At 39.7% G+C, this 16,563-nt stretch overlaps 1 protein-coding gene across 2 annotated transcripts in view; it reads left to right on the forward strand.

The window, feature by feature from the left end:
* The window catches only part of CRCP (CGRP receptor component), a 34,443-nt gene extending 19,434 nt beyond the window's left edge, over positions 1 to 15,009 (forward strand). For both annotated transcript variants that reach the window (XM_013955809.2, XM_013955810.2), the window contains exons 5-6: positions 5,400 to 5,457; positions 13,431 to 15,009. In XM_013955809.2, the coding sequence (XP_013811263.1) occupies positions 5,400 to 5,457; positions 13,431 to 13,574 (202 nt within the window). In that variant the 3' untranslated portion in view covers positions 13,575 to 15,009. The remainder of the gene's footprint in view (positions 1 to 5,399; positions 5,458 to 13,430) is intronic.
* Positions 15,010 to 16,563: the final 1,554 nt, after the last annotated feature.

Here is a 16,563-nt window from a genome sequence, read left to right on the forward strand (position 1 = left end):
TTAATGACTTACTTGCAAATTATCTCTCATTCTGGATATTCTGAATGATACTATCTTTGCTGAAATAATGTTCTTGAGATCAGTTTGTCCTGACTCTAAAACTTCTACATATTCCCTAATAATTTATAATGATGTTAATGGCTTATAAGCAGAATGTCTTTGAGAGATGGCCTTTGTCCTGTAGTTCTTGTCTTCAGGAGACATGAACAGTTTTGCTAATTGATTATTTTAGCCAAGATGTATAATTGTCTTTAATTTATTTCTGTTGTTGCCAGCTCTGCCAATAAACTTTCCTTAACAAACAAGGTGGAGCTCTATCTGTTTTAAAATAGCTCTGGATGAACGAGATTCCTGTTCTTTAGCACAGGCATGGTACGGCTTTGATTATTTGATTCTGATAATTTGTCTGTGAAATTTTGTATGAGTGTATACTGGGGGAAGAAAGTGTACATTTTTTCATGTAGGCAACAAAATTCAAATATATTATTCTGGAAAAAAAAAAAGAGAGAGAAAATGTATCTTCCATGAGCTTTTGTAAGAATCAAAGAATGGTTTTTGGTCCGGAGACATGACGTAGCTATCTGATTGGATTGAATACCACACATCTCGCTGCAAAAGTGAAGAAAGACTTGTCTAAAAAAGCTCTATTCCAAAACGTGGTGTGTGAGCGTACAGTGCTGCGAGAAACCTGCCCAAAGTGTGGGTTCATTAAGCGTAAAAGTTTCCCGTGGTAAATAGGACTGGATGGGGGGAGTATTTTACAAATAGAGATCCTCGTAGCTCTGCTCTGAGAGCTGCAAGCGTTCTCTCTGCTGTAGACGTCTGGAAACTGAGGCACAGACAAGCTGTGCTTGGCCAGGGACCATAAAGCAAATAACATCGCAAGCCAGGATTAAAACCGCAGCTTCTGCGTGGCAGGCGAGCGCTCCAGGCGCCGAACCAGGCTGTTCCCTAGCTCTTGAGGAAAAAGCACTAAATCTGTCATACCTTTATTCAGATGAATTGGCCAGATTCTTTGTACGCCAAAGATGTTATTTGATATTCTTTCCCCAGCTCTGGCAGGACTTCTGCTTTTATGTATGGCGGTGATGTCTTTTGATACAATTTTAGAAGCTTTTCTTTTTTTTTTTTTCTTTGATTCCTTACATCTCCTGCTCTCAATTTTAATTCTGGGCTGAAAGGATTTCAGTGCTTGTGTCTAGTCAATATTCAGGTTTTTGTTTCTGTCCCTTTCATGGCTTATTACAGTAGCAAACAGCAGCAGCTATAACACTTTATCTTTCTGACAGTAAGGCAGCGGTTCAGTTTTACATTCAGCCAGGCTGTTAATAGTCTCCGCGTTGTTGTAAGCATCAAGCTGCTAAATAAATAGATACAATTGATGAGCGCAGGAAGGCAACGGGGGCACATTCACCGCTTCGCACCCGCGGAAGCCTGCTTGGCTTTCATCCTTGCTTCTCCCAAACCAACGCAAACGAACATAGCTGGGTAACGAAGCTAATTCCGATTCCTTTGTGTCGTTTGTAAAATCGCGGTCTTCGGAGCCGAAGACCAAACGCTGCACTGCCAAAGGGTTTATTAACAAAAAACAATGCAGACAGTTGCTCTGTAGGAGAGAAGGGAGAAAGCAGTCACTGCAGTGGGAATTACCTTTAAATATTCTGATTTATACTGTGGTTGACACAAGGGACCTTCTCCCCAGTATCTTCCTGTATTTTTGCTGCCTGTGTACGCCCGACAGTTCGTGAATGAAAGGCCTGGCCGCGCGCCATGGCCACACAGTCCTTTTAAGTATTATTTGATGGTGCCTTCAAAGAATATAGCAATGTCTAATATGTACTGCGTTAAGGGCCTTTCCTTTCCTCCCCCCACCCTCCATTTCTTCCCTGTTCTCAGACCTCCCAAATCCCTTCTTCTAGAGCCCTCACCACTTAATCGTTCTGCTCTCAGTCTTGCCATCTGTAAAATGGGGATAATGATCCTTCCTGCTTTGTACAAGACTTATAAATAAGTGCAGGCAAACTCTGTGAACTAGTTTAATCATTGGTATTTCTTAGAAAACACTTTGAAACCACAGTTAACATATTTGCTTTAAGGACATGTATTTAGGCACCTTTCCTTTAAGGAGTAAGTTCATGACCCTGCTTGTAAGGGCAAATCCTGAGGTACAGGTAGAAGCATCTTTCCTGTTCTTGCACAGAAATACTCTTACAGGTGAGACTGCATGTGCGATCAGTATAACCTCTGCTACGGTTGTTGGCATTCGTCCACGTGCCAAACATCACTTTACTGCAGCCTTTTCCTGAAGACTGAGAAAAATTTTCTGCTGTGGTTCTGTGGAAGTAGGAAAGAAAATTAGAAGGGTAAGATGGTACCCAAAATGTTTGAGCTTGCTTTTCAGACAGATGTGGTGGGCAGTTTTGTGGCTGGTTGAAATGAAGGGTTTTTTCTTTTTTTCTATATTTGCGAGTCCTAATTCCTTATACGCTTCTCTAATTTTGAAATTTAGGGGGCAAACAATAGGTCAATTTTAAAGTAAATGTAAATTCAGAAAGATTTGGAATTGTAAAAAGCTTTGTAACTGTTAAATTGATATATGGGAGGATTTCTTGGAGTTTCCTGGTGTCAGTTATTTTTTTTTATTTCACAAATAGCACATTTAAAAATTGTAAGCTTTTCTTCTAAAGTTGAAAGTCCTGCTTAGAATTATTTGCCAGTGTTTTATAAAAATGGCAGCTGAGCGGCTCAGGGACGAGGTGGAACAGTCGAAAATTTTTCCTTGTTAGGATTTTGTTTTGTCACTAGCAGGCCAGATCTAAAAACAACAATCCGGGTGCCATCACGTTGAGCTGTTTTCTGTCCTTAAGGGCTATGAATACACATCACAAAACCCTCCGCTATAGTTAAATCCAGCAGAATCACGGCCCTTAGAGGTGAAAAAGAGCCTGTTAGATCACCCGGCCTTTGGTAACGCTGGATTTTTCCTTCAGGAGGCATCAGCCAGGAAAATTTTATGCTGCTGCTGCTCGTTCCGTGTGTTCGGGGGATAGACGAAGGGCCTTATTCCCCGGCTGCGGGCCGGCTGCCGGCATAAGGATTAAATTTGCTCCCTCTTGACACGTGTGCGTGTGCAGCCGAGCAATGCATCACTTGCCGTAGGCTTCCCCGGAGGGTGGTAAATACTCTGGCGAGCGCACACGCGTGAGTGCTGGCGTACTGAAGCGCCTTGCAGCATTATAAGCCGGTAGCTGGTGCTGCATTTCAAAGGCAGCCGGTGTCGGAGGCCGACAGAAACGGAGCCGGTATCTCTGAAGTATCCCTAGGCAGATGGACAGTGACCCGTTAGCACCGCGCTGTTAATTACGGCGTCTGGTCTCTCCTGCAAGCTGTAAAGTTTCCTTCTGAAACCCCCCACAGGTCCAAGAAATTGAGGAGAAACTGTTCAGAATCCGTTTAAAAATGCCTTAAAGGTGCCCTTTGAGTCGCACTAAATCCCGAGCTTTAGTTCTCCAAAATCGTCGTTTGCTGCCGTGTGACAAACCGCAAGACAGCGCGTGTTAACTGGCGGTTTTCATTTTCATGTTCTGTGTGCGATAATGAAATGCTGCCTAAACACAGATGTCTGTTAGGAGAAGATATGTATCTACATTGAAGATTTTTTTCCCCCAAAATGTATGTTTAAGTTCCTTTACGCATTATATCTATTATTATTACATTATAGCTACGTGTTTTTATAGTAAAGTGCCTTTTTTAGTGCTTCATATGCCCTTTTAAACATGTCTCTTACATCTCTAGCAGTCCCATTTTAGCGTGCTTTTCTGCGCTAAAACACAAAGAGCAGCTCAGATCATTAGCCATGCTGCTGTTCTGTGATCAGTGGTAATGTTCTGAGCTTCTGAGATTAATGGAATACATATTACCGGCCTATGACAGCTGTTTCGGACTTTGGTATTAGAATGATTTGTATTTCAATAGGGGCTAAAATCAATCATTTTTGGCTGCAGCGCTATTGCTCAAATGTTGTGGTTTGAATTTCATAAAAATGCTTATTTGAGCGCATCTTCCCCCCCAAAAGAGAGAGATGTTTAAGTATCCGTGAAATTTTTTCCCCTCATACCCATTTTTCTATTTTAAAGATCAAAGTCTTTAAAGGGAAGATGTGTGAGATCTCTTCATTTCTAGAGGAAAAAGTAGAGCTGTTCAGCTACAGTGAATCCAGAAAAACAGTGAGCATAATTGTGGTTCTGAATTTATTAGGAACTTTAACAAGGGCTTCTGCGGTGCTAAACTGTCTCTCTGAATATTATAATGTTTTTTGTGCTTAAATATCAATATCAGGCTAGTTTTACTGGCTTTTCCCCCCTTGCAGGCAGGGGGGAATGGAAATTGAACCATTAAAAATACAGATGTGGCACAGTTTGTATCTAAAATCAGAACACAAAAGTTAACATTGAGGAGAAGTGCTGCTGCGGTCAAGGCACAGGACTGCCCATCTGGATGCACAGAAGCACTTTCTGTCTGCCTCTGAGCGTGGGCAGATGGTCAGACGTGTCTGAATTACTGTGGCGGAAGGAATTGCTCCTTGCCGGTTAACCTGCAGTGAGCGATCCCACCTTTACAGCTCACGTGCAGGTTGAGTATTATTTTCTTTGGCAGTTTCTGTCTCTTTTTTACCTTGCTGGTCGCCCAACTGTATGGTGGGACTGTGCAGTGAACCAAGTCAAAGCAACCCAGGGAAGAGAAGTGGTGTTTTGGATCCAGCATGGTTCCCCCTTGGTTTGCTGCGCCTTGCCCGACAGCCGCAGAGGCGCAGCTGAACGGTCAATGTGCTCAGGAACAGAGGACAGAGAGCGTAAGCCATCGTTTTCGCCCAAAGATGTGTGTGTGAAAGTACAACCGCAACCCACTGTAATAACGTATGAAAAAATACACTGGTTTAAACCCTGTGGTTTGCAGACAGTATGTGTGACCAAGTGGTTTCAAGCTAATTTTTAACTTCTTTGGTTTGATAACTGTGCTTGAGGTCACTTGTCCATAGCACAAGACTCTGCAACCTTTGACAGCTGTTTAGCATTTCTATACAGCAACTAAGAGAGTAACTATGCAGGTTAAATACTGCCTGTGCAGTCGTGAATTAAGGGGATCCACTTTGCCGCCTTAGACAATAGGCGGCAATAGCAATGTGTCTAGACACACAAGGAAGTACTATATTCAAAATACCCAAATTATCATGGCAATTAAAGTATGAGACCACACCACAAGCCCAGTCAAAATTATTCTTGGCAGCAGCTTTTCATCCCTAAGTTATCTGGAATGTGTTTGCATCTTATGAGTCATTTTTTTGGGCATCCTCAAATTATATAGTAATTCAGAGTGTTTTATGTTTTGCTTTTAAACAGAGCAGAAAAGCTACAGTTGCTTAACCACAGGCCTGTAACAGCAGTTGAAATACAGCTGGTAAGTAACAACGCTCCTAACTATTCAAAGCTCTTAAACGAAAGCAGCTTTAACCTTGAAGATTAATTGAATAATTACTTTCTCGTGGTCAGTGATTGAATGTATCCTTTCATACACCTCTTTACATTCATGGTTCCTAATCCCCTCTGCTTCCGCTCTGAGACCTCCCTTAGAGACCAGCCCATCCTTCTTGCAGACATATTCTCCACCCTTGTGTTTGCTTCAGTGTCACGTATTGAAAATACCCAACAAAATTATTAAAAGGTTAGTTACGGTATTGTGCACAGAGAATATATTAACCTAAGACTTTCTGCTGCTGCTCTGTAACCAACTACTTCATTTTTTGACAACTGTAATGAGGTGATTGTTTCTATGATTGCATTTTATGTTATAATAAAACCAAACACACTGAAAAAGAATGAGTAATGGCTGATACTGTGTTTTGAGCAGTTGGGTAGAATAAGAAATGAATATAAACAGGCTTTCTGGTGGTAAGTAGCCATTGTCAATCTGTTAAGCATAATTTTGATGTAAAGAGAGGTTGTCCCTAAATAGAAATAGATGGGCCATATATTCTCTGAAGCATCTCTTTAGGAATACAGAGTCTTGTGGTAATAAAGAGATTATTATAATAAGAATATTCTTTTAATAAAGGTCTCTTACATTGAGAACATCTGTTTATAATCTTATCCTGAAACCAAACTGCGTAATAACAGGTTCGTATTTGCTGCAAAAAAGGGAAGGATTAAAGAAATACTAGTGGGACTGCTTTTCTTTTGTAGCCAAGGAGTAGCCATCCTGGTGCTGAAAGCATCTCATATGAGAATGCTTCTAGTCAAGGAATTAATTTTGTGTTCTGTGACTGGAGAGATCAGTGTCAGTCTTGTCATCGACCCAACCAAGAGCATTAAAGCTTCATCAGTTTTGCTTAGGAAGTTATTCATAAGTGATGATGTAAAGCCTTTCTCATACCTTTGTCAGCTTTATCTGTTAGACACAGATTCATTGTGTCCCAGCTTAGGCCATCTGCTGTCTTTTTTTTTTTCTTTTTCTTGAAATGCATTAATGTTTTTGCTCCTTTGAGGTGACTCTATTTTTGTCTGCCTTTTTCTTCCTCCCCTCAGTTCATTATTATCTTACCTATCCATGTAACATTGAAAATAGCTTTGCTCTTGAGTCATGTTTCAAGTCCAGGCGGCAAGTATAAGAAAATAAGATCTCTGTATTAGAAGTCAGGTTTTTGTAGAGAGAGTTGTACTTCAGATATTTCAAGGTTAGTAATGTCAAAGTTAGGCAAAACTCGTTGCTAAAACTTGCAGAGTACAGATATGCAATGCGAGTTCAATGTCAGTTCATTAATGGTATGTAACCCTTCTTGAATGACCACAAGCAACTGCTGGAAAATGTAATGTTAGTACATTTGGGGACTGGTCTGGATTTGTATAGCCATGGAAGGACTGGGGATACAGTTATTTCTGTTGTTACATTGAGGTACCCCTGCAACTTCAGTGCAAATTTCTCTAAAACAGGTATTACATAAATTAGGTGGGCTGGATTGTTAATGCTGTGTCAAATTAAACCTCCCCAAATTGCAGTGCGTAACTCTTTCATCAAAGCACATCAAAGTCTTTTGGGAGTAATATATGCTAGGAAATTGCAGGCCATTTTTGTTGGTGAAATACTGAGACTAGGAGCCATGGTGAGCAAGTGATTTTGCTTTTGGATTGCTGTCATGAATCATTTTGGTTTCTGCTGAGACGGGGGAAAGAGATTGCAGCAATGCAACATCTTTGAACATAGAGAACTTCCATCTTCTCCGAGCATCTGAGTATAAAATAATGCAGAGCCATGGAGGCTACCGGTATTTTGTTCTTTGATGTCAGCAGGAGAAGATTGCCTGTAAATAGATTTTGTGGAGGCAAGTAAGGCATCTCCTTACTGCAGGAGATGTATGAGAGACAACATACAGAGAAGTGAATACTAGGTCTAAAATTGACTTGATTCTCTTTTCCTGGGACTCCCCCCGCCGCTTAAAAGCTTTGAGTCGTTCCTGGAGTTGGAGTCAGAAATAAATGCTATTGAAAATTTCTGACCATTTCATAAAATGTAGGCAAATCAATCATATATTTTTTTAAAAAGTCAGTTTTAAGATACCAAACAAGTCATATCTCTGTGTCTTACTTGCTCAAATAGTTTTGATGCCTCAAACTTTTATTCAGTGCTGCCTGTACATAGAGTGGAATCCAATTTACCCTGATACACTTTTCATAATTGATGTGAGGCAATAGTTGTATTTACTTGCTTGTTACTTTTTGCCTTTCTGGCTTTTTGTTGTTTACTCTCCCTCTATAAAAGTCTGTGTCTTTGTATGCAAAGAATAGATCAATTTAGATAAAATAATACTTAAACCGAAAAGTGAATTTATGTTTTGGTGTTTTGATCTCATGTTCTTTCATAAGTCTTTAAGCATGAATTGTCATATTTTTTCATCTTTGTCCTTTCCGGAGTATGGGCTAGGTTTTATTTTCAAACAACAATAGCAACAAAATGAGCATGAAATTCTAATTCATATCCCAGTGGGTAAAACACTACACATTACAGCTATCTTGACCTCCTGTTTTAATCTTTAACATATGTTGTTCCTGGCTCAGTGATTCACAAAGGGGAAGAAAGACAGTGATGTTGATCTAACTGTGACACTGGTCCAGATTTATTTAATGCGGAATAGTGATGGGTTGGAAGATTAAGCAGCTTCTCTTTTAATGAACAAATTGCTCCACGTTCCTCTCTCTCAATGGAAAAGTAGATTTTAATTCTGTGCTTTTTAAAACTAGATTTCCATCTCGGAGAGCTTTGTACCTCGTGACACATGCTCTGCATAACCTGACTGGCAGAGTGTCTTTTATGGTTGAATAGAAAATAATTTAATGTATTCTTCTGGAAAATGGAAGATGTTAGAGGATTTAAACATTTTATTTTCTCAACAATATATTTTGCTTCCCACTTTGCGTGCTTGGTTAATTATCTCTCAGAGGGACATTAATCCTATCAATCAGCCTTTTACTTTATTTCTTTTTTATGTTGTTTCTTCTATTAGCATGCTGGTGCTGAGCAACTTTGAATTACTGCTTGAGAAGGCAATAGCAGTCATTTTCTCACAGAATATGTACCTCCTACACTGGAATTAGATTATGTGCTTGATAGCTTTTGAAGTGATCAGAACCCCCTTTTTTTAATTACAGTTTATAGATTTTTAATAAAATCCATAGTTCAAATGAGCAACAGCTTTTAACTCACAGACTGTTCTGTTCAGTGGCGCTGAGGTTTGTTACCCTTCAAATATTACATATACTCGAGACAGTTTTTCAGTTCTTTTCAGAATTTTTAGAGTTCTTCAGTGTGGATTTATTTATTCTCCAGTGTTTGTGGTATATTGTCTTGTCTCTGGAGGCTAAATGAAATAAATATTAGTTTGAAAGCTTAAAAGAAGCACAGAGAGGATGATAAAGTCTCTTGTACTTTGCTTTTACTTGGGTAAGCAGAAACGATAAGGTGCGATTATAATAAGCGACAGCGTGTTCCTAAAGCATTTGCCCTTGTTTCACCAAGTAAAGAAAAGTCTAGACAAGTATGTGTGTATAAGAACATGCACAGATTTGCATGTTTATTTTATGAATAGCAAAAACACTTTGTTGATCTTCAGCTGAAATAGTGTTGATGGTCAGGTTACCTGTTATTCTCACATCATCAGCTTTCTGCTTTGTCTTCTTGAGAAATAAAACCTTTAAAAGCTTCTACAAGTAACTTCGTGCTGCGAGAATTTATCAGCAAGGTTTTGATGTGACTTATCACATAATGTAATTCTATTATTACATTCTGATTTGGTAATTATCGTTATTTCGTGCCTCTGAGAAGTTCATACATAGTGTTTAATTAAGAAAAGCTACTGTTCAAATGCGCAGCTGGGAAAGGCTGCATGGTAATAAAGTATTCCACATGCACATTTGTTTAATAAATACAGCTCCGGTTCCCAGCAGCAGTCACATTACTGAGCAAGGCATCTGCCAGTGTTTAATGCCGCAGCTGACGAGCAATTCATCTTTTCATCCTCTCTAAGAGGATTCTCGGGATGGATGGCGGATGCGTGTTTTATTTTGCTACGTTAGAAAATCCATGCATAGATTTAACTGGAAATAAAGAACAGAATTGGCAGGCCATAAGAAATGCCGTGCTGGGCGGTGATAAAGGTCAGTCTCCTCCAATATCCTCTCCGAGGTGCTGACCGCTGATGGGTGCTTAGGGGAGGAGAGTGGAAAACAGAACATGGGTGGCTATCCTTCTCTTCACGTGCTCTCCTTTCAGTAAATGCTCGCTTAATTTTAAGCACTTCAGCTTACAGTCCAGTGAAGTTAGCTGGACCTCTTACGTACTCTTATGAACTGCAGAAGAAACGTGCCCTTTTTTAGCTCTAGGAATTTTGTACCAATTAAATTACAAAATAAAGTTTTGCTGCCTCCTTGCTTGGTTCCTTCTTTGGCCCTCTTATAGATGATAATATTTAGAGCATTAGGTAGGGGGAAAATTAAATGTGAAAATTGCTTATTGTATGAATATATTGCCATGAGAGTTTAATAACTGTTAATGGTTTGTGTGGAATAGAAGCTATTGTTGAGGCCTAGCTTGACAATAAATTAATCTTAATCACATAGCTGCATTCTATAGAAAATTTATAGAAAAAAAGAATGACATTGATATGTTATATTATCTGCTACAAAAACACTTTATAGTTATTTGGGGGTAATATAAACTTGAATGCTGAAAAGCAGTCATGACCTTGGAATTATTTATTAGAACAAGAAGCATCAACAACATGGTTTCTGCCTTTTTTTGTATACATTTCAAGAACATCCTTGCTCTCAGCCTTGGAAAAGAGACGTGCTTGTCTTGCTGCACATCAGGGTGCTTTTTATCTATAAACTATATTATTGTAACATTGCCTAGTTCCACTAGTTGCACAAAACCGTGAATATTGAAAACACACAGCTCCGTGGAAGCTTCAGTTGAGGATACCCCACAGTTTGCACATGGTACCATCTGTGGGGATGATCTATTTCCATTTGGCTCGTGTGGCACTGCCAACATAAATATCTTATGTCATATACTTCTTAAAAACATTTGCATTTTTGTTTTCCCTAGTGTAAACTTTGCATTCCTGACCGCTTACAGTTTGAATCTGTTGCTGTAGCAGTTTAAGCCAAATTCAAGTTAGAGGTTAGCAGGGCTTTTTGATAGTCGTTCCTGTATTTGTAAAATTCTTGCTGGGAAAGTAAGTACTTGAATATAATGGTTTCTTTTTCCCTTTTATGTTTTTTTTCTTGTGCATAATTTCTCTCCTGATCATCATAATGTTATTTCCTAGTACTATCTTTGTCTTATAGATGCAAATCAGAAGACTGTGCTAACATCTGTTGACTCTAGAATGAGTCTGAGTCACCTTCTGTTTCCTTTGCTATCTGGTTTCCTTTAGCACAGTGTCATTTCTTTCTTTACGTACATGGTCTCTGTGCCTCATTTTTGAGTTTTTCATTCTGGCTCGCTGCTTGGCTGTTTCCTAATTGCTTAGGTTTTCAGAAGTCCCTGCTCTTGCTGTTTCCCTGAAGAGTGGAAAAATTGAATTTTATAGCTTATGCTTTTGTTCCTTTGAACTCTTGAATGGTAATACAGCAAATGAGTGCTGAAATATCAACACGAATAATAAGCTGTCCGTCCTGCCAGATGCAGATTTCTGTCTATCCGTGATTGCTGTGTAAGCGCTGGCAGTGAGATGCATGCCTCTGGGCCGCTGAGAGGTGAGCCCTTGATGAATTTGCTACAGCGGTTTAAAGAATTACCATTTCCCTCTAGCAGAGACTGCTAATCTGACAACAGGAGGGGATTTGGAACTACATTACCCTTTCCTCAGCGCTGTGTCCAGCATCTTGCTTTACAGCCTCCTTTCTCAACAGTTTTGTCTGAGACAGCAGTTATAGCACCAATGTGTCTGAAACATGGGAGACAATTTCCTTTCATCGACTCTCTGGTAAACTGTGATTTCTTAAACTGCCAGAGCAATCACCAGAGCTCATCTGTCAGTGTCCCGAGTTCCTATCTGCAGCTTGCCAGTCCTGCAAGCTTTTGTCTTCAACCAGTACAAATGCCATCAACACGACTGTTCATATTAGGAGCTGCAGCGTTGCTCGTTCAGCCCTCAGGAGCTTGTGGGAAGCTGTGATTAGACATTCATGTAAGCATATTCGGCCTTAAATGCAGAGGTTGGGAAGAGCTGATGCTAATCCAGAAATCACTCTGTATTATCTCTTGAGAAATTCTGATCCAATCCTTGTGTTTGACTCAGGTCACCTGAAGCAAGCACCTGAAAGAGAAAGTGCTTGGTGAAGAAAGGGAAAGGAGATGTCTAGGAAGGGATGAAATTCAAATGTGAAAGGGCAGACTTCATGTGATCCAATAAATCAGATCTAAGCCAGGCAAGGTGCCAGTTTTGTGAAAGCTTGAAAACAGTGGGATGGTAACAAATGCGTCAGGCATTGGCCCCTGCAGAATAAATCAGTCTTGAGTAATTTTGCCTGTCCAAAGGATGTGGGCTTTTTTCTTTGTTATACGTCTCCACCGTTCCTGCTGCTATGGGGCCATCACCTTTGGAGTTCAATGCAGTAGTGATTAATAACACTGTAATCCGGTCCAAAAAACAGACCAACCATGCTTTACGCCACTTAGCAGCACAGACCATCATTCCACAGAGGATCTCATCCTTTGCTCAGGATGGTCCCCAGAAAGAGTCACCTGCAAATGGATATTCGTGGTTGGCCCTTTGCTACACGACTGGATTCTACTTTGCTTGATTTCTTCTCTTCAAGGATCTGCAGACAGTGGCCGGTGAAAGATGAGCAGATTGGTCAAAGAGGGCTCATAGGGCACTGGAAAAAGTTTTTAATTGAACATATCACTCTTCTGGTTTTAAAAGGGAAGATGCATCTGCATAGCTGCCAATTTAGAGCCAGAACTGATTAAACCGACATTGACTTGGAACCATAATTAATATACATCACCGCTCTTCAAAGGAGATTTGAAAGGACTTTGTATAAAAAGAAAATCTCAAGCCCCACAGTCCTCATTGGTTTCGTTTGCGTTTGAAGAGTTCATTTGGCTTGCTTTTCCAGCCCTCTGACAAGCTTTTCCTTTTAACAGCTGGCAATAAATTAGGGCAGTTGTTTTTACTGGTAGCAGTGATACAAGAGTTGTCACAGCTCCACCGCAATAGTAGCTCCCTAATTAATCCTAGGGAATCTTACTGTTGACTCCTGACAGCATGTTTTGTGTTGTTCATAGCTTTTACATGCTTTTATATTCAGGATGCTTGCAATCTAAGTAATCTCCAACAAAATATGACTGTTCTAGGATCAAATGGCATCTTTTATGGCCTCATTACTTATCTTCTGGAGGAGGGATAAGACACCAAGATTCGGGTAACCACTTTCAGGTTACCTCGTTCTCCCATAAAAGCACAGCGAGTTAGGAAAATAGGTCTGGAAGGCGGCTCTGCGCATCAGCTAAATGAAAGGCCTGGCTCCAGGTGTCTGGTGTGTGGGCTGGGAGAGGCGTTAGGGGAAACCAGGGAGGAAGGCCTGTTCCGAATGCTTTGTTTTCCGTGTTTTAAAGAAAATAGGGCCTCATTAAGGACTGCCAATTGCCATGGCTAATGGTGGAGCTCTTTTTTCCCTTTTAAAATATTGTAAGAGTTCAACTTACAATATTTGCTTTTGTAATGAGCTAATTTTTTGTAATGCTTTTGTAATGAGCTAAGACAATGCCTTACGTCCATTGAAATGTTATTTCCGTTAGTTTAGTCCTTCTGCTTGGAGCTGAGGAAGGAAGTGTGGATTTGATGGTTACAATAGATTGTTTTTGACCTGCAGATGGTAGAAGAAAGTGAAGAAAGACTGACAGAAGAGCAGATCGAATCGCTTCTCCAGACAGTCACCAGTATTCTTCCAGGGGATCCGGAGGAACAACAGAGAGAATCACCCATGGCAACTGAAGACAAAGGTGACCAAGAATAGAAAGCATCCAGAGAAAGCTGGCCACGTTTTCGGCAGAAGAGAATCAGTTATTTTTTTTCTGTTTTTATTTGGTCCGGTTTAATCTTGTATTGGACATCATTGTACAATATGTTACAATTTTTATTATTCAGAGGTGATGAGAGAAACAATTGTTTACAGGAAAGCATGGAAAAGGGTGCTATTGTTTTCAGCATTTTGTGAGATAGGAGAATGATAGTAATTTGGTTTGTTAATGCAGCAGCCTGACAAATTACGGGGCACAGAATCTGAAGCTTTGGCCTTTTTTCCATTACCCATATAACAGCTGTAGATTTCAGGCTTACATACAGCTGGCAATGTTTTAATTATCATAGCAGTACTATAATTATAATTGCTTTCATATGCTTTTGAATTGCCCAACTGTTTTTCAGAATGCAGTTTACAACACAAAGCCAACTTTTGGAGCTATTTGTGAAAAGAGCTGTTTTCAGGGATCAAGAATTGCTTAATATCTGTTCAGACAAGTTCAAGTAGGCTGATGGAGTTATGGAAGTGAGAGGATCTATGTAAGGTAACTGTCCTCAAAGATGTCTGACAATCTATACTTGATAAAGGATATGTCCAGATCATCAGCTAAATCAACATGTTGCCACTGAAATCCTCTCAATTAGACCAGTTTACCCCCACTGAGGATCTGGACTGTAATGTTAAGGCTCTTAGTCATACAAACAGAAGAATGTTTAAAAATTAGGTGTATATTTTCCCTTTGAATTATTCTGCTGTTCCAATATTTAGATATAGATGAGTCATAGTCTTGCCTTCCACGTGAACAGTACTGTCTACCATGGAAAAAATGAATAAGTCAACACTCAAGTGAAGTCCTCATCTGGTTTAGAAAAATGAGGATGAGTCCTGGCTGAAGCAGAACTTTCTGTGTGCAGAAGCTTTGTCCGATTAAAGATATCAGGGTCAAGTATTTAATGTTGAAAGCATATATATATATGATTTATCATAATCATAAATATATATGTACACACAGTCTTGTGTGGCTCTGGTTTTCTACTGTGACTGCAGACCATTCTTGTACAATTGTTATAATGTATTGGAAATAGAAATAAAGTTTGAAGTACATCCTGGGAATTTTGTGGCTTATAGACAAGATATAAGAGCTTGAATCAGAATATCTGACTTTTGTTCCCACTTCTGTCATGGTTTTATTTTGTGATCTGGGGCAAATAATTCACCCTTTCGGAGCCTCAGTCGTGCTGTATATGAAAGGGACTAATAATTGCCAGTGTGGGGGGATTTATGATACGCATTTCCTTAATATTTGTAAGTTTGATGTTTGGAGGGGAAGGGAAGATACTGAAAAATGTATTTATTACCTCCTAAAAATAATTTCTCTTACATTAAATGCATGCCAAGGCTGAAGACTAAAGGTGCATTTTGGCAAGGTAAAAGAAATATAGTATTAAAGAGAAAAGTCCTCGGTGCTTTTTGTGATACATTGGTATATATTTTCTCTCTAAATACGTAAGGAAACAAAAGAGATGAATAGATCATATCACTCAATGATGTGAAATTAATTTTAAAATTAGCATTTTTACTCTTAGTGGTCCTTGGTGTTGTTTGATATCGTGGCCTTGGGCTACAAGTGCGTTTATGTTTTATCTGTCTTCTTTTTTAAAATTAAGTTGTTGAAGCATGTTCTAAACTTACGAAAAGCAGAAGGAATCAGATCACAAGGTATCTGTAGCCAACAAGTTGGCTGTTCCATCTTGGGAATTGCTGATTTTTTATCATAATGGATTTTTGCCAGCATCCATGTTGTTTTCTGCTGTTTGTATTGTACAAGATACAAGGAACTGCTCACTTCCTATTTTATTTAACCTTTTTAACAAATCAATTCCAGATGGAGACATGTATTTAAACTCATACAAATGCATGCATAGCTTATTCAGCCTCAATTAAGATACATAAACCATCCTCTTTCCTGAAAATGCCATACAAATAACAATTCTTTAAAAAGATCTGAGATTTCCACATCTGCATTATGTTAAGAAATCTTCTTTAAATCCACTGTCTGTGCTCTCTGACCACATAAGCACAGGTGAGGAATTACTCTGGCTCTGCAAACAGCTCTTGTTTCGTGCTGTTTGCTCTCCAGCATGTTCTCGGGGATCCCAAGGCTCAGGAATGGTTTATGGAAAGCAAATGTTGTCTTGTTTATGTGACAGCATTTTTCTGGTGTCCTATATATTACAGAAAAGATCTGCCTGTCCTCCAGGGCTGCTTTTTGTTTTCTTAACTAATCAATTGCCTAACACAGTAAGTGTGCGCTGCTAGCTCTTCTGAAGGAGACAAGATGCTGTGAAAAGAGGCAAATAGTAGGTTTTTTTCCCACGTGTGGCCCCATGGTGTCATGCGTACAAGAAAAATTAAGTGCATATTAGGCACTTAAAAGCTTGCTCCTTAACTTTGAGAAGAAAACTGTAGAGTACTGTGCACTTTTGGAATATTTAAGAAGTGCCAGTTATTTTTAGCTTCTTCGTTTCTTGTGTGTTCCTCATTTCTCCTCTTTATCACACGTCGGGGCTGCAGCAGATTGGAAGCTCTGGTTACGGCAGCTCTGCAGGCTTCGCTGGGAAAGCGCGTGAATGAACTGCCAGAATTCTTCTCCTGTTTCGATACTTTAAAATTCATGGAGTTTCTAGCTATTTGTGAGGTGTCTTGGTTTCACTTTTTATAAGTTCAAGCCCGAGAAGGCCAGCCTTCTTTATGATTGCTTGGCACTCCTCGTTGGAGAAACTTTACTAGCAAAAAGCTTTGTTTTACGGGAGGAGGAAATGTCTCTCCTACTTAGCTGTGCTCTGGTGCTGAGAAGGAAAACCAGGTAAGCTGGAAATGGAGACTTCCTAGGGAGTTTCGAAGGGGATGCATGAAATCCGTGTCAATTTGAGCAGGTTTGGTGGTGATCACGCCGTAAGGTGGTGGCAGGGCAGCGCTCACA

This window comes from Apteryx mantelli, chromosome 22 (assembly GCF_036417845.1).
Source record: "Apteryx mantelli isolate bAptMan1 chromosome 22, bAptMan1.hap1, whole genome shotgun sequence".
Classification (NCBI taxonomy): Eukaryota; Metazoa; Chordata; class Aves; order Apterygiformes; family Apterygidae; genus Apteryx; species Apteryx mantelli.